This window comes from Tachysurus vachellii, chromosome 4 (assembly GCF_030014155.1).
Source record: "Tachysurus vachellii isolate PV-2020 chromosome 4, HZAU_Pvac_v1, whole genome shotgun sequence".
NCBI classification, from domain to species: domain Eukaryota; kingdom Metazoa; phylum Chordata; class Actinopteri; order Siluriformes; family Bagridae; genus Tachysurus; species Tachysurus vachellii.
This window is the reverse complement of record NC_083463.1, coordinates 21,108,140-21,130,821: the sequence shown is the minus strand read 5'-3', so window position 1 is coordinate 21,130,821 and position 22,682 is coordinate 21,108,140. Positions and strand designations below refer to the sequence as shown.

Below are 22,682 nucleotides of genomic sequence, written 5' to 3'. Positions count from 1 at the left end.
GTCAATACATTGTAGAACCATCTTTCACTGCAATAACAGCTACCAGTCTTTTGGGGTATGTCTCTACCAGCTTTGCACATCTAGAGAGTGACATTTTTGTCCATTCTTTTTCGCAAAATAGCTCAAGCTCAGTCAGATTGGATGGCGAGCATCTGTGAACAGCGATTTTCAAGTAATTTTAGGTCTAGACTTTGACTGGGCCATTCTAACACATGAATATGCTTTGAGCTAAACCACTCCTTTGTAGCTCTGGCTGTATGTTTAGGGTCATTGTCTTGCTGAAATTGCCCTGTATTTGGCTCCATCCACCTTCCCATCAACTCTGACCAGCTTCCCTGTCCCTGCTGAAGAAAAGCATCCCCACAACATGATGCTGCTACCACCATGTTTCACGGTAGGGATGGTGTGTTCAGCGTGATGTGCAGTGTTAGGTTTCCGCCACACATAACGTTTTGAATTTTGGCCAAAAAGTTCAATTTTGGTCTCATCTGACCAGAGCACCTTCTTCCACATGCTTGCTGTGTCCCCTTGTTGTTCACAAATGGCAAACATGATTTCTTGTGCCTTTCTTTCAACAATCGCTTTCTTCTTGCCACTCTTCCATAAAGACCAGATTTGTGGACAGATTCTCCCACCTGAGCTGTGGATCTCTGCAGCTCCTCCAGAGTTACCATGGGCCTCTTGGCTGCTTCTCTGATTAATGCTCTCCTTGCACGGTCTGTCAGTTTAGGTGGACGGCCATGTCTTGGTAGGTCACCTTTTGAATAATGTGTCATTGTGCAAGCTTTTAGTGAAAGATCTTGCAGCTCACACCTAATATTGCCATGTGGATTACTTGTGATCATCAGTGTCCGTTTACTGAGGCTAATGCATTTATAAGCAATAGTTTGTATACGTCTTACAAATTAAAGGAAGGAAGTAAAGTGAAGAAACAGTGAACGTTTTTCAGATACCTGCGTTTAATAGCACGCAATACTTAGGCCACAAAATAGGCATATTAATACGACAATAATGTTATTTAGCATACATTTGTGAATTAGCAGCTAGACTGATAGCTAGCTAAGTAATTCTCTGCATATTACAATCTAACAGTTATCACGTTTGAAAAGAAACAATTCAAAGTAACTGTGGGTATAAAAAATTATATATATATATATATATATATATCATTTTTTAGTGAATTAAATATACAGAGGTTGCTCAAAACCTCCAGTAAAAAAGTATTTTAGAGTCTTAGTAGTCAGAGAAACTATTTGCTACCTGATAAATTGGTATTAAACCTGTCTGCCATCTAGTGGTAAGACTAATTAAGACGTATAAAAGCATTAGCACAAAATAGGGTTTAATTATTCATTCATTCACTCACTCATTTTCTACCGCTTATCCGAACTACTCGGGTCATGGGGAGCCTGTGCCTATCTCAGGTGTCATCGGGCATCAAGGCAGGATACACCCTGGACAGAGTGCCAACCCATCGCAGGGCAAACACACACACTCATTCACTCACACACTCACACACTACGGACAATTTTCCAGAGATGCCAATCAACCTACCATGCATGTCTTTGGACCGGGGAGGAAACCCTGGGACCCGGAGGAAACCCCCGAGGCACGGGGAGAACATGCAAACTCCACACACATTTTAGCCTACGGGCTACATTATATAAGTCCCATGTCATGTGGTCCAGACCAAGCAAAAAAAAATCAACAACAAAACAAAACAGTACGATAGCTAATAGCAGTACATCCATCAGTAGCTACTGAATAAGTAACACAGACTTGACTGGATCCAGCTAGTTGTTCCGAGAGATCTGAAATGTTTGTAATGTTTTTCTTCAGACTGATGCTAACAAATGCGCCATGAGTTGTTACTACTTCAGCAACCGTCCTCATCACTTGTGTCCTGGTTATGAATAAAAAGGCTCCTTTTTCTTCTGTTTTATCTCTTTCCTCAGTTATGCTTGCAAATTAGCAAAACAGTCTGATAATGGTGTTGAATATTATATTTTTCAGGCATTTCTGTGGCATTTGCACCTATTAAACACTGGCTTCCACTTATTTCAGTGAAAAAGAAGGTCTGTATTTTTCTTGGAAGACTCAACACTCTTCTTCTTTTCTTGCAAGGCTCTGTCCACTTTTTCTTATTTGTAAAGAGACACGGTTACAGCTTGCTAACGAAGAATTATATAATCACTAGCACATTTTATCAGTAGGTCTATCTGAGTTAACAGATTATCACACCACCCGTAACAGGGTGGTGTGATAAGGAACAACATGTAACACTGTGGGTTATTTTCCTATGACAGAAGATCTTTGTGTGTTGTAGTGTTTTATTCCTCTTTTACCAGCTATGCGTGTCGTTCCCTCACCAGCCTCTTTTTTTTCTCTCTGTCCTGACATTGATGAGACAAAACAATATACAGATTTTCATGTTTATTGAGTAACCTAATTAAGGTCCATTGTCTGGAAGACTTTGACATTTGAGATTCCTTCTATGAAGGTTTACTTGTATATAAATGTCTGCTTATACAAAATAATACAAAACTAATTTATAACTCATTCACGATTAGCCTTATGTGGCGCGTCTGTCATACATACAAGATAATGTATACTCATACAATGAGTTGTTATCATGCAATGATACAGATGATATATTGTACATGACAAGTGATTTAATTACAGCAAGAACTTTTCTGTTCACATTTAACAGTTTTCAGTGTACTGTGGTAAAAAATATTTTGCTTACTATATTCATGGTTGAACGATTACTACAGAATACACCAATCGTAAATGTAGAACAATGTCGTCTCCAGATTTGATCACTTTATCATCACTTCTTGAAAAGACTTCCAAATTCATCTTTCATATCCTCATGTTGTAGAGTGCACACCACATATACCTTAACCACAAAGGCACAAAGATATGAGATAAATGATAGTCTGCTAAACATGAATGGAATCCCTTCTGCACTGAGTGCACACAGGAGGTACCAAGATGGTAGACTCTATCCTCCTCGAAATAGAAGAAATTTGAAACCAACAACAGTCTTCCTAGATCTGGTTGTTAATTATAGCTTTGGTCACACAGTTAACCAAGAACCCAATGGCCCCAGTTATTCAAGAATAGATTGAAAGACAAATGAAGAAACATATAGAACATTCCGGGTAAAAACCTTTTCCAAATAATAGTCTAGAAACGTGATAATAGCTGTGCACAGACGCTCCCCATCCATCTTGGCTGAGCTTGAATGATTCTTTCAAGATGAATGTGGAAAATGTCCCAAGAAGGCTTAAGGCTGCATTGCTGCCAAATATGCTTTGACCAAGTACTAGGTGGTGTTAAATACTTACATGACTGAGACAAAAAACTGTTTCTGCTTTGTCATTGTGAAGTATTGCGAGTATCCATGAAAAGATACCAAAGTATATTTTTCCCCAAATGGTTCTTCAATCAAAATCTCTTGAGATAATGATACGTCATACAATAAAAAAATAAGATGTAAAAAGGTTCAATACAAAACATGGGCATGACATTTATTATTTTCTTTAACAGAGACAAAGATAAGAGTTTTTATTGAATCTTAATACATGAGTTATCATTAATAATGCTATCTTTAAAATGTTATTAATAGCTAACCATATTAAAGCCCATTTCTGATGGATTTATTATTGATTTTATTTTAGTGTTGAAGTTTATTGTTGATCATTTGCCCTAAAAAGCCTCACATAGTACCATGTACTATTGACACGCAGTACTTACAGGAACACATCATGTCTGTGGTGGGAATGTAAATGGCCTGATTTTATCAATTACAGTCAACACTGACAGAGACAAATGTGTGAAGATCAGGGAGAACAGGACAAGCCATAGCAAGCTTTGTGTTACAGTACCCAGATGGGAAGTGTAGAAAAACTGATGTCTTCATCTAGGAGAAACTCAGATGGTATTTGTCTAGTGAGAGTACACTTTTTCTTCCTTCCTTACTTCATACATCATGTGAGATTCAAACAGTTTTATTCCTAAATCATTTGCAGAAGCATTTAAACAAGGAATCTGCAATGCATCATTGATTTTTTGAGAAGAAAAAGTTCACATACCACTTAGTGGTTAGCACGTTCGCCTCACACCTCCAGGGTCGGGGTTCGATTCCCGCCTCCGCCTTGTGTGTGTGTGTTCTCCCCGTGCCTCGGGGGTTTCCTCCGGGTACTCCGGTTTCCTCCCCCGGTCCAAAGACATGCATGGTAGGTTGATTGGCATCTCTGGAAAATTGTCCCTATTGTGTGATTGCGTGAGTGAATGAGAGAGTGTGTGTGCCCTGCGATGGGTTGCCACTCTGCCCAGGGTGTATCCTGCCTTGATGCCCAATGATGCCTGAGATAGGCACAGGCTCCCCGTGACCCGAGAAGTTCGGATAAGCGGTAGAAGATGAATGAATGAATGAATGAATGAAGTTCATATCCCCGTGTTTCTGATGCATAAGAATACTAACACACTTACCGCCCACCCTAATACACACCTGTACACCTGCTAATTTATGAGGTTATTCAGTCATGTTCTTGGACAGGAGTGAAACATAATGTATCCTGTTGTTGTTGTTCGTCCACGCCGAGGTTCAGTTTTGTGCATGCCGAGATGCTTTTTGCTCACCATGATTTTAAAGGGTGATTAAGTTACCATGACCTTCCCAGCAGCTCAAACCAATTTGGCACATTTTCCTCCTACCTCGCTGATCAACACACAATCCCTTACTCAGTGATTTGCATAAACTCTGTAAAGATCTGGAAATTACTGAAATGCTTAAACCAGTATGTCTGGCACCATCAATCAGGCCATGACTGCAAAATGCTGACTGGGAGGGAAAGTGCACTTATGGTCCTGTCATAGGCCTCATTAACAGGGCAGGCAATGCAATCGATCGCTCACTGCACGTCAAACACAATCTTCCAGCAGCCTTTATAATCTCTGACAATGATATCAGATGAAACAAGGGATAGTTAAGCAGAAATCATTGCAGCGATGTCTTGTTTACTCTGTTATAAATCTGACTTCCAGAGGAATGTGATGGGGAGTATAATGCATATACAGTATAAATCAGTGAAAGGAAAAATAAAGTCTATTTATTTTAATAATGTGCTAAAATGACGGATTACTAGCAGCGTCTGTACTAACCACATGAATATTCTGTTTTCAGTTTAAAGTTTAATTTGTAATTCAAGTCTTTTTGGAAAAGATAACTAAAAAGTCACCTAAATTTGTACGTGAGTGACGTAAAACTAAACTGTAAATGGGTGTGACCTCACTGTACTGATGAATCTGACCTCACTGTACTGATGAATTGAGTTTTTCACAATATCGCCCTCTTGTGGTGGTGTAAGAAATTGTGTTGGCCAAATTACAAAGCATTTTCTCCCAAATATAAAAGCTGTAAAAACACAAAAAATTAAGTAAATAAGACACCAAATATCTAAAGTAACAGAATTTAACATTTTATTCCTCTATGTACAAACCCAAAAAGTGTACAAACTTTACAGTTTTCAGTTTATTTGAGGACAATGGTCCTCTGCAATGAACAAAACAAAAAAAATAATTCACATTTTTCAAGACACGCTATACACACACAAATATATATATTATATACAACATACACACACGCGCGCACTCTTGTCCATCCAATCCACCATCTATACAGATTCCCCAACCACCCCCTCAGATCATAAAGCAGACAACGCAGTGAAATAATGCAAGGACATAACAGTTCATTCAATTTCAGTGAATCGCGCAAACATGGCTTTCCTCACGGCATCCTTGTAGGTATCTGAAGCCGATAGGGTGTAATTACTGCCTTTGGTGCCCAACCCTGCTCCCTTTGTTCTCATCTGGGCCTGTAGGTTAATGAAAGAAAAAAAAAAAAAGAAAAGAAAAAAAGTGTGATTAATAAAGCTCCGAGACAGCCACAAAAACAAATAAATTAAAGCCAGAGCAGACTAACAGACCTCTATAGGTGCTGTGATGCCTTGCTGATTTCTGCCAAGGCCTTTTCCCTCCTTCCAGCCCATAGCCTGCAACATCTTATTGCCAATGTTGTCGCTGTTCAAGCCGTCCTTTGTTGGCTGTTCGTAATTGCTGCTGAGGAGGAGAAGTGGATTTACTTACAAAGCATTATGCTTTTGGTTTACAGCAAGGGTGTCCAATCTTATCCACAAAGGGCCGGTGTGGGTGCAGGTTTTTATACCAATCAAGCAGAAGCCACACCTGATTCACCCGTTTAATCAGCTGTTCTTGGCTTTTAGTAGACTCTGGTGCGGCTTCTATTTGGTTGAAAGCAAAAATGAGAACCCGCACCATACCGGCCCTTTCCAGATAAGATTGGACACGGCTGGTTTACAGACATCTATAATTAAAAAGGAAAATGTATTCCAACAAGCTACAAGTCAGTGATCAGTCAGTTATTGTGATCAGGAGTATTAACTTACACCACTGGTGCAGGCTGTGTGAACTTCCTCTTTTTTGGTGCTGGAGGCTCAGGAATGCCATACTTCTCTCTTCTTTCAGCTGCTCTGTCTCTATATTTCATCTGGACACAGGAAATATAAATGATTTATTATAGAATTATAGAATATTTTGCGTATAAAAGAAAACCATCCACTCCAGGGAAAGGAAACAATAGGTTGGAGGGGTTGCATATACAGTCAAGCTCAAAAACCTCAGTCTCTTTCCTCTCCAACTCCTCCAGCTCGGCTTCACTCAACTTGGATCTTCTGTGAACCTCTAGGTTTTGCTAAGGGGGAGAAAAGAAAAATTAAAAAACAAAAAAAAAACCACCATATAAGTGGTACATTTCTTGCTTATTAGCTCTATGCTGAAACCAAAGTGAGTATAGGTACCTTGTGAAGGTCTGAGAGCTGTTGATGGCGGATTAAGGCTTCCTTGCTGGGGAACTGTCTCCTGCAGAGCAGGCAGGCAATTTTTTTCCAGTCTGTCAATTTGTCGTCTTTTTCCTCACATTCCGGATTCTCTTCAGGCTCACTGTCGCCACTGTATGCTGCCACAAGTCCCACCTGCAAAATAAAGTCATTCAGGTTACAAAACTAAAAGAACAATTGGTAGTTTAAATATTTTGTGAATGCCCATAAGCCAAAAGAACTAGCCTTTGAAGACGAACTTTCCTCTTCTGTGGTCTTCACTGCCTCTGATACAAGCCTCTCCAAACCAGTAACCTGCTTTAAAAAACAAAAATGCGTTTAATTTTATTAATGTGAGTGAACACACGTGACATGCCAAAGTGCATAGATTTAGCATGTTTATGATTAGAAGGTTACCTTTTTCTCAAACAGTGTGAAACCAGCATCTGCTGCTGCTGCCTCTTTCCTCTCTTCCTGGCTGATGGGCTGGAAGCTGCTCTTGAAGTTCTCCTTCTGCTTATTCAGACTCTTAGCCCAACGTTCCATATCCTTTGCAATCTAACATACAAAAAGAAGTACTGCAGACTTAGCTGATTATACAAATACGTTGTCATTTCTTCATCAGAAATATCTTCCATTCTTGATTTTTTTTTAAAGTAAATTTAAACACAAAAGTAACCTGCTGAGCAGTTTTGCTTTTTGGCTTCTCCTTCTTCTCTTTGCCCTCTTTAGCAGGGGTGGAGGAACTAGAAGCAGTGCCACTGTAGTCGGTTGCAGGCACATATGCCTGCTTCTCACTGTCCCAGTAAAGGTACTGCTGCGTGTATGAGTTATAGTAGTACTGCAGAACAACAATTACTTTATTAAATCTACTGAACATATGGTCTCTCTACTGCAAAGATAACTTAATAAAAGGGGGGGGGGGGGTGGAATACCCAAGGCAACCTACATGTGTGTTGGGGTCATAATAGAGACTAGTTTGAGGATCATAGTAGTAGCCAGATGACTCATCAAACTGGTAGGTGGAGATATCAGGGGCAGCTGGAAGAGGTACAGAAGTGAGTAAGGAAAACAAACCACTGTGCTGATCAGTCTTCGAGCCAGCTTCAGTGTGTTTTTAGTCTTACAATATTTAGCGTCTAAAGTGGGAGCTGTGGAGGTAGCTGCAGGAGTCGCTGTAGTTGTGGCAGAAATGTCTACTGCAGACGTTGCTGCGGCAGAGATGGTGGCAGCTGCTGTGATGGTTGCAGCCTGCATTGTCTGCAAAAGACAGACCCACTGTCAAAAACAGGAACACAATACATGTAAAAAACAAACAAATGTGGGGCAATATTACCTGTGTGGCTGGCTGGCTGATGATATGGGGTTGATAAACATGAGCACCCTGAGAAATGACCACTGCTCCAGCTGAAGGGAGAACCTTCATTCCAGGAGCCGCTACACACAAAAAAAAGAAAAAACACCCAAGAGAGTCAGGCTTAATGTTTGAAAAGCTTGCAAAATCATTAAACAGCTTTCTATTGTCAGGCTATAAATGTCTTACCTCCAAGTATGCCATTAGCCTGAGAAGGGTCTGTTGCTCCTGCCTGCTGTTGATACTGAGCCTGATATTCCTATAACAATATGCACACACAAAAATAAATAAATCAATCAAACAAACAAAATGTGTCTAATACACTTTAGTAATGGTGGTCATAATTAAAAAGCAAAATGAATTCTGCTAACCTGTGAATAAGGCAGATAGCCTTCCTGCAGGTAGCTGTACTCAGATGCTGGTTCCACACTTTGCTGTGGCTGTTAGATTTAAGAGCACATGGACATGATTTAGTTAAAGCAGCAGTTGGTATACAACGTTACGGTTGAAACAAAGTTACAAGTTGCATTAACCTGGCTAGAAGACCACTGGGCAGCGGCGATAGCTGTGCTGGCTACAGAGAAAGCACTGATTCGGTTCCCATCTGGCAACAGCAAGTCCCTACAGACAGCAGCAAATCAGTTCTCCATCTGATTGTGTGTCATCGGTAGACAAATAAACTACAACAAACAATAGGTGATTGAAGCACATACTTCCGAGCACTCTTGGCGTAGTCGACCCCGATGGTCTTCCCATCCAGTTTAAGCGGAGGCTGCAAGCCCTGCAGGATGGTGAGGAGCTGTGATGCCTCCTACAAAAGCAAGAGCAGAAATGAATATGTGGATGACATCAACCAATGCAAAGCTTTAATATAAATATGATGCAAAATGACTCCAGAAAATAGTTTCATTTTGTCTGCATTTTGACAAATTCTGAGGGGTGACTCAATGAGTACATACCAGAGGAGAGGACAGCTGGACAAAGGCAAAACCTCTATTCTGTCCAGTCTGTTTGTCCTTGATAAGCCGGATATTGCTGGGTGACAAATTAGCATATGGTGCCAGTGCTGCCATAATGCCCTCAACAGTAGAGAGAGGAGCAATGTTCCTCAGGATGATTGCTGTAACACACAATCGGCTGCCTGATGACTTGGACACTTATGTATTTACATACAGTATTTTGTCTAATTCATATGTCTATTTAAAAAAAAAAAGAAAGAAAGAAAAAAAAATTCTTACTGTCTCCATAGTAATCACCACTTGGTTGGGTTTCTGTGCTTCCAGCAGTTACACTGCTTTCTGAATCTGTGGAGAAAACAGAAAATGGCATCCCATCAGTTTCCTGAAGCACAACAAACAAAAACCCTTCCTTATGCTCTCTGACTGGACAGACAACACATTAATCATAGTCTAATAAATTTACATGCTACAATTACCTGAGAAATTGAATACTTATTGCCCAACTATATTTGGCTATCCATATAAACATCTGTCCCTGCCCCTGGTAAACAAAAGATACAGATGGGTACAAGCAACGGATTACCAAGCGTAAAAGTTACTTACCTGCTTTAGCAGCACCACATCTAAAACACTTAAGCCTCCTTCGAAAATTGTACAGGCCACACTACAAGCAAACGATCATAGCATTTAATTTTTTTACACCTCTGCTATAGTTCGTGAGGTGGCAAATATCACTAGAGAGGTTTGCTGAACACGCTGTAACTTACCGAATTGCAAAGCCAGTCTTCAAACTTGTGTCGTGTGTTACTGTAGTGCATGGCAACAGTCTTGCCCTGTATGGTCAGCAGCTTCTGTGAAAGAAATACAAAACCAGGGTTAATACCTCATCTATAGATCGTTCCTGATCTCAGCCCATGAACAAGCACTAAAGCAGCCACAAGGGTTTAAGGGAGGATCGCCCAGGAAGACTCAGTGTATGAGTGTAACAGTGGGTGCTTGTGTTCATGCTGTTTGGGACCCGAGTGTCCGGATGGGGCCGGAGCAGAGTGTAAAAGGTAGAGAACCTTGGGACGACGTATCGACACCACAGAACGGATTGTAAATACTCTTAGTCTTTCATCATAAGGAAACTTTGTTTTTCTCCTCAATCACTAGACATATGATAAAACATTCTCTTCAAAACACAAGTCGGTAAAATGTATTGCCTTCTTTAGCCAGAAAAAACAAAACTTTCCTTTTTGATTAATTATGTTTAATATTAACAATATTCTAAGTATATGTATATACATTAGCGAATGCACTTGCATATCAACATATCTAAAATCTTTAATCTTGAGTTTCTATATTAATGCATAACTATAAACATTAAAGCCATTGACCCTATTTGTCACCTCACAAAGTCCATAAAATGCCCCTCTTTAAGTCACACCATGCCTTCGAAAAAAGAGGGGAATGGTCCAATGTCCATTTTGTTTTCTGGGGTAGCACTTTATTTATTTTTTTTTTTTTAAAGAAAATTGCATCATTCCCCAGGGTAAAAGCTAGACTTGGTGATTAGGAAGCAACCTGATTGGTCTCCATCCATCGGGTAGCATCTTGCAAGTGATAAAACTCCACGAAGGCGAAACCTCGGCTTATACCTAGAGAGGCATTCAGATATACAGACGGGAGGCGTGTTAGTCTTAATGGTTCAGTCGTATAACATTCACACTCTGTCACAAACTGCTTCATGACCCCCAGCGACCCAGAGAGGTCAATTGGTTGGGAGTGTGCCAGAAAAAATCTTTTGCCATAGCAAGATAATCCTAAAAACAAAATCACATTGTACTAGATTTAAAATTATACTCTGGAACTGACTGCATCAAATTTGTAAAACTGAACAGACACACAGTTGCATTAACCTCATCATTCTATGCACACAACCTAGAAATATTCTGTTATGCGTGGCTTTATTGCAAATAAAAGTTTACCTCTTAGTGTTGTCACCATCATCAGATAAAACCAGTTCACACATGCTATGATATCCAACCTTAATTTGTCTATGGAAATTTTGAGCTAACATCACAATCTTACTTTCAACTTACCTCAGTGTTTCTTTATACCAGGCTAAAATTATATCGGAATCATTTGATTACTGTAAACAGAGCTTTGAGAATGCAAAGATAAAAAAAATTGCTATGGCAAAAGGCATTTGAGCAGAAGCAGGTTGGCCCATTGGTCACAGGTTTGGCAGAGGAAGGAACCATGGTACACCGGCCTCACCTGTTCTCTTTTTCATTAACCGCACATCCATTGGCTGTGGCCCCTCCAACTGGTCTATGGCTGCTCGAATCTGAGCAAGTGAAATGAAAATATAAATAACAATTAAACCTTAGCAATAGAAATGAAAAAATCACATTATAGAACATTTTAATTTCTTTTCACATATAGGCACTTACATCTGTCTCTGTGATGTTCACTGGCAGACCACGAAGCATAATGGTCTTGCTCTCCTTTTCATCAGCTGGGTCTCCCCTATAGTCATGCTCAGAATAATCACCATCTGAGTGGTGACCTTCATCAGAACAGTCACTGATACGCCGCTTCCTGCCTCGCTAGAAGTACGAATATACGTAAAATGAACTTAACTTTTAAAAAGACAAATTAAAGCTAAAGAAACTGAAAACAAAATATATGCTTGGTCGAAGTTATACATTTTATTGCACATACAGCCTTGAAAAACATAAGAACAACAAACCTCAGGGCTGTCTCGGCTCCAGTAGCGATCGCTACGATCCCCTCGGTCTCCATCGTAGCGATCACTACGCCGATCGTCATTCCAACGGTGAGAGTCGTATCCACGATCATCACGATCTCGCCGGTCTCGTCTGTCGTCATCCCGTGACTGCTCTGAACCGTACCTGCCGCTTCGCTCCGTACGGCTAACCCTAAACCATCATATCACAGCAGTATTAAGTAATGTAACAAATCTTAATGTTTTGTGTGCCATGGAGTTCATAGCAACTGACCAAGACTCACCTTTTATCTGCACCCATCTCCGTGTCACCTAATGAGAGGCCTGCCAAAAGAGGGGGAATAATATATATGAATAAAAAAAATAACATTAAAAATATTATGCAGTGATCTAATCTGCCAGTGTGTTATGCTGATGTCATTGACATCTGAGCAACAGGTTAAATGTTGTGTAAAATGCTGTCAGCAACTACTGCATGCCTTCAGAGAGACAGATCTAAAAAATAAAGATATCGTTTGACAATATCTCACCATACTAATTCCTCTTAGTTCTAGAACAACTTAGTATGTTTTTTTTTTTAATCTACAGAATCATCACAGCCTTAATGAGACTGCATATTTCCCACATACCCGAGAATGCAGTCACAGTGTCACAAACGTGGTTCACACTCTCAATCGTTACTTCTCCTAGTTTTTTAAGCCTCGTTGTAGGTTTTAACGTAAAAAAAAATCGTGGCTTTCATGTGTACTTATAATCATCTTCCGCGTTATAACATTAAAGCCATCTTGGCTGCAAAAGCACGCAAAGTTAAACAGCTGAAAGAGCTTTAAGATCAATTAAAGTCGGTTCGCTTAAAAACAGCAGCTCGCTTATCTGTGCTAAACCCCATCATCCAGTGACAGACTCTTACTGTTCAGTGGCCTGTAGGACTGGGGCTTATATATGAAAAACAGTTTGGTTTAATAATAACCGCAATAGGATTTTTAAAAAAAACAAAAAACCTCCTTTTGACCTCCAACAGTTTATTTCAATCGATACAACACAAATGACTATTTCACGCAGCCATACAAACAAACCCAGGCTTTTTTTTATTTTTCACAACAATTAAATCATATAAATCTTTTAGCGCAACACTAGACCATTATAAGTAGTTGTAACTTTAGGTAAAGGTACTAGTTATGTAGCTAGCATGGCGGCTAAGCTGTGCTATCTAACGCGTCACTAAAATGGACCCTAACAACAGAACCTGAAGTCTGAACGCGCTCGAATTTTGCCTATACACAAAAAAAGTCTATTGCACAACATTAACTTACCAGCTAAAGTGTAATAAAAGGTTAATTTACACCCAAACGTAAGGTCGACAAGTTAAACGTGTCTTCGTGAAAACTTGAAAACGACCGTCTTCTTTCTGTCGACCGCATCAGCACCTAAAATGGTTCTACTACAACCTTCTCTTTCCCAGAATGCTTTGAGAAATAAAGCCACCCGCGGCATTATGGGTATTGGAGTTCTTAAGTATTCAGGAAGGTTTACAAATTTTATTGCAACTCTTCAGCGGAAAGTGTTGAATGTGTATTTTTTATTCTGTCTTCGCGGTCTTAACTGCTCAATTGAGCGATGTAGTTTTCTACAACATTTATAACGACGATGCCATAAACGTTTGTTTGTAGTCCTGAATTGCGGAAGTGACGCATGTCGTGTGGCAACCGATAGTTCCTAACAACGAATAGCTCCAACACTGCCCCGATTCATTTAAAGTGTTTCTCAAACACACTCGATGGATTGAAAATTCGAATGCGTTACATGGCCTCCTATGAATCTAGTTGTGTGTTGTTTTATATAGGTATCATTAGTTAATGTTTAGCTAGCATTAGCAACACTACTCACTCACTCACACACTCATCTTCTACCGCTTATCCGAACTACCTCGGGTCACGGGGAGCCTGTGCCTATCTCAGGCGTCATTGGGCATCAAGGCAGGATACACCCTGGACGGAGTGCCAACCCATCGCAGGGCACACACACACTCTCAATCACACACTACGGACAATTTTCCAGAGATGCCAATCAACCTACCATGCATGTCTTTGGACCGGGGTTCCGCCCCGGTCTGGAGTACCCGGAGGAAACCCCCGAGGCACGGGGAGAACATGCAAACTCCACACACACACACACACACACAAGATGGAGGCCCTGGAGGTGTGAGGCGAACGTGCTAACCACTAAGCCACCATGCCCCCCTAACAACACTACACTAGTTAAAATAACCAGATGTCAGTTGACCTGCATCAAGCTGAGAACATCAAATTAAAAGCATTTATTGGTGTTCATTAACATACAAATTTGCAGTTGAGTGCAGTTTCCATACCCCACCAAAAATAACCCAAATATGTAAAGTATTGTACAAGCTTTTTTTTTGCATTCATTCATTTTCACTTATTGTACATGCTTATGTGAATGTCTTCATATAATAGCATTAGGATGTGAGTAAGTTTTTTGAATGCACACATACCGTTCGCGATGGTGCCGAACACTGCGCCACAGTGCTTCACTCTCCAGTTTACACTAAAACAAAGAACTTGTATGCACAAGAATAATTGGCAATAAAGCTCCTTCTCATTCTGATTCTGTAAATGTTCTATGTGAGCAGTCCCCTTCCCTTCAGAATTACACAGAGAAAACTGATTTGTGCTGCTTCACCATCACTCTACAGAAAACATGGTACTACATGTAGTTAAATTAGTAATCAATGCACATTTTGTGTCTGGAACCATTGTAAGCTACATGAACCACATGATTGTGTTGAGACGAGGATGACACTGACCCTTGGGATGAAAGAAACTCAGAGGTGATTCAATCCTGAATTCAATAAAGAAAAGTTTTAATGTAACCGATCATTAATAAATCCAGATATGTCTTGGCATACATAGCCTTTTAGGATACTAGCTGTATAAGAAGGCATGAGTAATTCTATTCAGCTTCACTTTGTCGATGCTCACAAGTTTAACATTTGTGTGCTTTGTGTTTTTACTGTGAATAGTGTTTCTGTTTATTAAGCTGTACCTGTCCTGATTTCCATCTTCATCTGCCCCTTCTGTTTTGGCTACTTTGATTTTGTCAATAACCACACCATTATATATTGCAAATATTACCATGTTGTGTATATTTCACAAGCATTTTGGTATGGGGCTTTAGCTCTGTTTTTTTAAGTTTAGGAAAGAGAATTGTCTTTTGCTTGTATGTGTTTTATTTATTTATTTATTTATTTATTTTTGATGAGGTAAAATTTTCAAAACTCACAATGTTTGTGTACTCCAATATTCACCACTTAGTACTATGGCTACTGCTTGTCTTAACTAATCCTTGACTGGTACACTTTGATGTGTGGACACAGAATGAGTTTTGACCAGGAAGGTGTGAGGCACACACATATACACACACACACAAACACACACACAAACACACATACACACACATACACACACACACACACACACACACACACACACACACACACACACACACACACACACACACACACACACACCATGCTATCAACCTGAGCCACCACAAAGATTTGGGCTCACTTACTAAACTCTCTCATAACAAGATTGTTGGGTACACACATCCTTTGGTATGTCTTCATTACTCACAAAGATGAACTGTTTTTGGGAAGTGCACCGCTGATCAGTTGCCTGAAATGGTTCTGCAAAATGGTACATTTAGAGTTACATTTACATTACATTTGCATTTACAGCATTTGTCAGATGCCTTTATCCAGAGTGACATACAAAAGTACTTTTGAACGATAATACTATATGTATAGAATATTCTAGGATATGTACTCAGAATACAATCAGTCTGAAACTATATTGGCAGGAAATAGAGCAACATTTTATAAGTAAAAGTACAAAACATAAAACTTAAAATTTAAGCTTAAAAATGTTCTAGTTTAAATATTCCAGGAAAAGGTAGGGCTTCAAAAGCCATGGCAAGACTGGCAATGACTCAGCTGACTCACCCACCGAGGTGGCAGAACAAATAAGAGTCTTGATGCTTGTCTTTCTTGTAAAGATTTTGGAACCGGTCAAGCAGTACTGAAAGATCGAAATTCGCATGGTGCTTAGACTTATGTGGAAAACAAATAAGCTCTAAGATAAAAAAAAAAACTCCACTTCTAAAATTAATGCATGCAAATTGTGCATGTCCTTTTTTTTTTTTACTGTTGTGATGGAAATTTTTACTAAGAAGCTGTTTGTGAGGTTCTGACCTTCTGTGTGCAGGACTAGAAGTTGGTTTTGACTAGAAATTGTTAACATGTATCCAATTCTGTTCAGATGTATTAATTCTTGAACATTCATAATTTTCAAAATGATTCCAAATGAACACGGCAGATATTAAATAAGGAGTTCCAAATTTTAGCTTCTAAGTAAATATCATGTTTATCCACACATTTTGCTCAAACATTCCTCTTCAACAAGGGCTTCTTGATCTTTTAATTCAATTATAACCCAAATTTTCAGGGTCTTTGGCACCTTTCATCAACACCAGTCCTGCATCCCAAAACTTAAACAGGTTCACAGTGACATCAACAATCAGGGCACCCATTGGAAGAGTGAGATTAAAGGTGTATACCTATATTTGGTGGAGTGAAGTGCAGTTCCTCTAGCTTGTAGCATGTTAATGTTCTATATTTCTGAAGATAAAGTCCATCCTTTCCTAAGAAGTCAGTGTTTTATAAACAGTCACTTAATATAAACTGTGAGGAGGTACTGCTGCATGGTTTTGATTGTAGACAAAAATCTTTAATTCTACATTCACGGTCACCAAAGACATGCCTTGATCTATGATGAAAAAAGAGAGCAAGAGAAATAAACTTAACAATGTTTAAATACAGGCTGTTAATGCTACATCCCAGCCTCACTGTCTTCAGCATTTTTGTTAAGCTTGCCAAAAGTGTGATGGAAAAAGAGTTTCACAGTCCAGGACATTAGTTATTTTGGTTAATATAATAAAAATTAAAACCTCTACAAAAACAGTCAGCGAAATCAACTCAATAGAGACTGTCATGGAAGATGTTAATGAGCCGTGAATTCAAATCTACCAACATATTTGAATCCTTATCATGGTAGACCCTCCGCCTTGTTCCACTTCCTGCCTTACCCACAGCATACAAGAACTTGATGTTTGCATTTTAGCACGTTTTCAGATACATCAGTATCCCAGAGAACATGGTGTTAAACCAAGGACTAGTGTTCTCAAATACGGAAATATTTATGATTTAACTATGGATATGCCTAAGTTTGGCCTCTGGATATCACCACCAAAAACTGAAGAGAACTAAGCGACAAACTGGCAGAATCCTGTCCACCCTCTGTTTAACCACCCAGTGTAGATGTTTCCAGTGACAAAAGCAATAAATTAAAAACAGATAAGCTAAAATCATAACAAGGAATTAACACACTACTAAAACTGTCATTAACATAGCTCGGTGACGTTTTCTGATTTTCAGAACTCCCATGAGCCACCCACATTACATGACTTCCAGTCAAGCTTCTTTAAACCCAAACCACTGTAACTTTGCAATGTTGCTAATCATTTGCTGGCTCACAATCTATTAGTAGTGTTTCCCACTATGTTTTGGGTTGCTACATTATTTTATTAACCCAGAGAACCAGTATTTTTGGTCATAAATCAGCCAACATGGATTATAGCTACAGCCAATTAGTAATGCTGTCAAATATCCTATTCTAGTTCATATGATGATTACTGTTATACCATCCATTTATCCATCCCAAAGGACAAAGGATGGGGGACACCCTGGACGAGGTGCCAACCCATCATCAGGCACAACCTACAATGTCTTTTAACTGGGGAAGAAACTGGAGTACCCAGAGGAAAACCCCAAAGTAATTCCTTATGACAGATTGCAAATGTTACTGATTACAACTAAGTCACATACATTAATCTTGTCTTTCTGAGCTCTTTGTTCATGTTGTACAATTTCCTATACATCAAATATGCAATATGCATCATATAATTCTGTATAGAATGTGTATACAGAATGTGTGTATGAAATAATAATATCAAAAAATAAACAGTACATTTCCCTAAACCTAAATTGTTCTTAATTTCTTTTAGTTTTCTATAAAAACTATTAATTGAAAGAGTTTTGCTCTTCTTCAATATAAACTGCCTATGTATTTCTATGAGCAGTGAAGTCTTAATGTGAAAATAAGGTCTTTCACGTAAGCTGGCGATGCCTTACTTAAACCCCAACTTAAACCTTGTAAACCTGTCATTTCTTCTTTACTATTATTTACTATATTTATTCATGTTTATAAATCATTGGTGTTCATTTGCCTAAAAAGCACTCTTAGCATTCTTTTCTCATGACCTTTTTGTTAGCATTAACAGTTTTTGTTTACTGGTAAGGTCCCTAAGGGAGATGATTTTCAGGCCACTTAAATCCAGATTTAAGAATTATCTTCAGATTGAATGAGAAGAGAAAAAGTACACGTAAATTGTGCTGCTGTAAGCTTTACTTGATATTCTTTTATCACAATCATGCTTTTTTTTTTTTAAATATACTCATGCGTGTATGGAATGTGAGTCAGTTGATAAGCCCTCACGTTTGTTTGTAGATTTTTCAAGAAGATAAAGACTAGGGAAATAATCACGAAACAAAGCAGAGAGTAATGTATAAAGTATTATTTGAAAGTGTAATGCTCATGATGTAAATAGTCTACACATAACAATATTGACAGTAATATGAATATTTGAATATTAAACAAAAAGGCAATGCTGACATTAATAACTGGTCGACGGTCGGTGTGTTGCGTTGGCCGTTGTCTAAACATTTAGGCATGTGTTTTTGTTGACATTAATTTTTTTTAAGCCACTCCTTTTATTGTAGTTGGTTTAACATTCCAGACCTTGGAAGTGTTTCACAGCTTGGTCATGTATGTTGTGCTTACTGGTATTTCTGTTCCTTTGCTCTGCTAGATAGCGAAAGTTATATTGTCGAGGCTGAACTGTTGATGGGGGGCACATGGCTTAGTGGTTAGCACATTCGCCTCACACCTCCAGGGTTGGGGGTTCGATTCCCGCCTCCGCCTTGTGTGTGTAGAGTTTGCATGTTCTCCCCGTGCCTCGGGGGTTTCCTCCGGGTACTCCGGTCCCCCCCCGGTCCAAAGACATGCATGGTAGGTTGATTAGCATCTCTGGAAAATGGTCCGTAGTGTGTGATTGCGTGTGTGAATGAGAGTGTGTGTGTGTGTGTGTGCCCTGCGATGGGTTGGCACTCTGCCCAGGGTGTATCCTGCCTTGATGCCCAATGATGCCTGAGGCTCCCCGTGACCCGAGAAGTTCGGATAAGCGGTAGAAGATGAGTGAGTGAGTGAGAGTGTTGAATATGTGCTGTGGTTTGTAATGTGGTTTTGTGGCATTGACATCTTGACTGGCAAATTATTACTAGTATGAGTTATAGGTTTTAAAGCTTGAATGTCAAGGTCATATATTATAATGCTTTATAATACCCTGTATTAGATTTATTTTTTCTTAAAAATGGGACTTTTACCAATAAAATGGTGTGATCAGTGTCATCCATTAAAATTTTTTTGCATACATTTGGGTGTATTGAAAAAGAAATCCGCCCTTAAGCTTTTGCCGTATATTATTGTCAACTGTGTGCCTTGCTAAACAATGCTGCTAAACTCTTGGTACCAAATAACACAGCACACCCTCAGGTGACAGGTCATGTTTTGTTAGTACAAGGGGGAACTACACAACATTAGCCAGGTAGTTTTAATGTTATGGCTGATTAATGGAAAGTTGAGTGTAAGTTGATTCTTGTTACAGAGTTCCTAATAAGCAGTCAGTAAAGAAGAGTAGACTTAGTAGAACAAGGTAACACTGCGTATGATGGAGAAGTGTGTATAAAATATATGGTATAATACTAATATAAACTATGTATATGTATAGGACTGAGAGAAATAAATAAATATTTACATAATACATAATAACAAAGTAAACAAAGTGACAATTGCAACAGTAAGCTTCGTGCAATTTGTCGAGTGCAATCTTCAGGCAGTTATAAAATTATATATTTCAGATTTTTAATTCTCATGAGATGATTATGATCCGAAGCGTAGCCTTTATCATTCTCTAATTGTAGTAGATCACTCATCTAGTTTATTTCTCTGTTCTTCAGGTGCTACTGACTATCAAGCATTTAATATTTTATTTATTTGCAAGATACACACACATTCTCATGATTTTGCAGTTTAGAGGCCACAATAAATTTTGCAGCAATGATCTTTATTTTCCACAGGTTTTGTAGAAAACTCTTTTCCAATGTCAAGAATTGCATGGGATTTTTGTATCCAATGTGGCTTTACTGTAAACGCTTTATCCTTCTTTAATAGAATTTCATTTTTAGCAGTCAAAAGGCAAAAGCAGTTGCACTTTATAGAAAAGCTGGAAGCAACCAGACCAGAGAAAATAGACATGGATTGTATCCAAGATGTTAGATCAAAATCTCCTGTAGGTGTACAGTTGGACTAAGATCTGATGTGACTGAGAAGGTCATGCAGTTGCCATTGGAACCGTCAAAACATTTGGTGACCCCCTCATACCCCATGAATATTACTATCCTTGAAGAGACCTCTATTTTGATGAGAATGGTCGCTGCAAATCATTACAAAGTTATTGCTATTATGAACCTTTTCATATTCTCATATAGTTATTGCTATTATGAACCTTATATTGATTTACAGTAGCCATTCCCCCTAAATCCCCCATAACACTACCAAGAGCAAACATTCTTACAGTGTATACCACACATGTAATCACCAATTTGTCGAGAATATGGTGAGTTTTCTGACAATTTTTCTTTCATCTATGTAGTCCCATGTGCCACAATCGATTGCAGGTGTTTCTCCAGACAAAACGTTTAGATCAAATTCGAAAATTAGCATTTCAGTGTGAACCTGGCTGATGTGCTTGGTCATATTGCTACAGGTCCTTGGTTTGTACCAAAGATGGTGTAGTCTGATTTAAAGTAAGGGAACACTTGAAATCTTCCAGCTATTTTTTATTAAAAAAACCAATCCATCAAATAATTTATTGATCTTGGTATTCTCACTCAGTTGGTGACCAAAAATCTTGATTAGCCAACATGGAAGAAAGGAATTGTATTTAGTTTATGGGAACTATAAATGAATAAATGAGTGAACGTCTCTTGGTATTTTTTAGAATTGTATTTTAGTTGAAATAAGTGTGATCTTTTAAGGTTGTTCTTAAAAAAGCCTTTGGATTATTTTGTTGTCCCTCTTGAGGAACTTTTGAAGCCTGTATATTAAACCCTACAACAGTGTGTTTGCTATCAGATACGTAGAACCAGGTGCACCAAGTATTCACCCTTTGGGCATTTCTTGGTAAAACAGCATTTGGCTACAACTATTCCAGGGTTATGTCTCTAACCAGCTTTGCACATCTGGATCCTGCTATTTTTAGCCATTCCTTTTGAGAAAATTTCTCAAGCTCTGTGCCGTTGGAAGGAGAATGTTGGTGAACCACAACTGCCACTCGTTCTCAGTTGGATTAAGGTTTATACTTTGTGTAGGACATTTCAGCTCTTGGATCTGGACCACTACAATATAGAAAAAAGTATTCCTAATTTTCTATTAGATGAACCTATACTCTAGTCTCAATAATTTTGAAGACTGGAAAAGGGTTTCTTCTTCAACTCAAAGTTACTGTTGATGAAAACCTTCTCCACTGCATGATCCTACCATCATCAGGCTTCACTGTGGTGCACCCAAAGTGATTAGCTGAGTTATGCCAAATATAATGTTTTATATGTAAATCTGATGCCGAGGCTAAAAAGTACAAAAAAGAAAAATATTTTGACGTTCATTACCTGGCAATGAACCTGATTCTGATTCTGATAGTGAGAAGACAAAAATTTTGCATACATTCTTAATTTAAATGTCTTGTTTGAATTCCACATTTCAAATCAATAGCATACAAAATCCTTCTTTGTGGTTAGAGTGATATTTCTTATGATAATTTGTCAAATAAATAAAGTTAATGAGGAGTTTTTGTATGCTTCTCTTGTGAATCATTCAATGTGTAAATAGTTAAGGAACCCCTATTTTAGGAAACTGATTAGCACTTCCAGAGAACTGTCAGTGTACCTTTACTTCATAAACAACCGGCTCAGGTTTACGTTACATACTGCTGTCTGAGTTAAGGGGAGACTCGACACAACACTGCACTCCGAATGAAGACGAGAGGATTTTATGCACAAACTGGATCTGGAAAGGAAATGTCCACTCTAATAGTCCTAATCCTTATGACTATTAGGAGGCTTTTAGAACAACGGCTGTCCCGTGTTCCTCATGTTTACAATCGACAATGTGTTTATACATACAACCCAATGTAAACCTTCTATAAACCTGTTTATAATCAGTTTATAAACTGATTAAAAAAATAAGTTAAAAATTAAAAATAAGTGGATTGTACAAATTAAGTTAAATTTTATATTTGATTAACACATATAAAATTGAACTTAATTTGTACAATCCACTTATTTTTAATAAAATACTGTACATTACTGTGAGCAGTTACAAGTTCTTTGCTGAGATGAAAAAGCACACTTTTTAAAGACTTTCAAAGAGTTTGAATATTTTCTGAATTTATTAAATAAAATGAAAACCATTACCAGTAGT

The 22,682-nt window shown here is 38.6% G+C and overlaps 1 protein-coding gene across 4 annotated transcripts; it reads right to left on the bottom strand.

The window, feature by feature from the left end:
- Positions 1-5,470: 5,470 nt before the first annotated feature.
- rbm5 (RNA binding motif protein 5) lies at positions 5,471-13,422 on the bottom strand. Of its 4 annotated transcripts, none has more exons than XM_060868305.1 (25): positions 13,263-13,422; positions 12,234-12,273; positions 11,953-12,142; positions 11,654-11,809; positions 11,478-11,547; positions 10,782-10,855; positions 9,983-10,066; positions 9,819-9,879; positions 9,495-9,560; positions 9,216-9,376; positions 8,970-9,067; positions 8,790-8,877; positions 8,628-8,696; positions 8,446-8,515; positions 8,239-8,339; positions 8,030-8,162; positions 7,852-7,943; positions 7,582-7,743; positions 7,320-7,460; positions 7,149-7,220; positions 6,885-7,058; positions 6,704-6,778; positions 6,474-6,574; positions 5,994-6,126; positions 5,471-5,882 (listed from the first exon to the last, which is right to left on the bottom strand). In XM_060868305.1, the coding sequence occupies exons 2-25, from the start codon at positions 12,248-12,250 to the stop codon at positions 5,757-5,759; spliced, it is 2,514 nt and encodes an 837-aa protein (XP_060724288.1). In that variant the 5' UTR covers positions 12,251-12,273; positions 13,263-13,422; the 3' UTR covers positions 5,471-5,756. The 4 variants fall into 4 exon arrangements, with proteins under 4 accessions (XP_060724288.1, XP_060724289.1, XP_060724290.1 ...); XM_060868306.1 differs by having other exon boundaries at positions 5,994-6,123; XM_060868307.1 differs by having other exon boundaries at positions 7,149-7,217.
- Between the last annotated feature and the right edge of the window lie 9,260 nt (positions 13,423-22,682).

Excerpts from the sequence above, each read along its gene's own strand:
- rbm5 (XM_060868305.1), bottom strand. Across the intron at positions 8,516-8,627 it reads GCTATCTGCCTTATTCACAG|GAATATCAGGCTCAGTATCA; the intron begins GTTAGCAGAATT and ends ATATTGTTATAG. Across the intron at positions 6,127-6,473 it reads ACACAGCCTGCACCAGTGGT|CAGCAATTACGAACAGCCAA; the intron begins GTAAGTTAATAC and ends TCTCCTCCTCAG.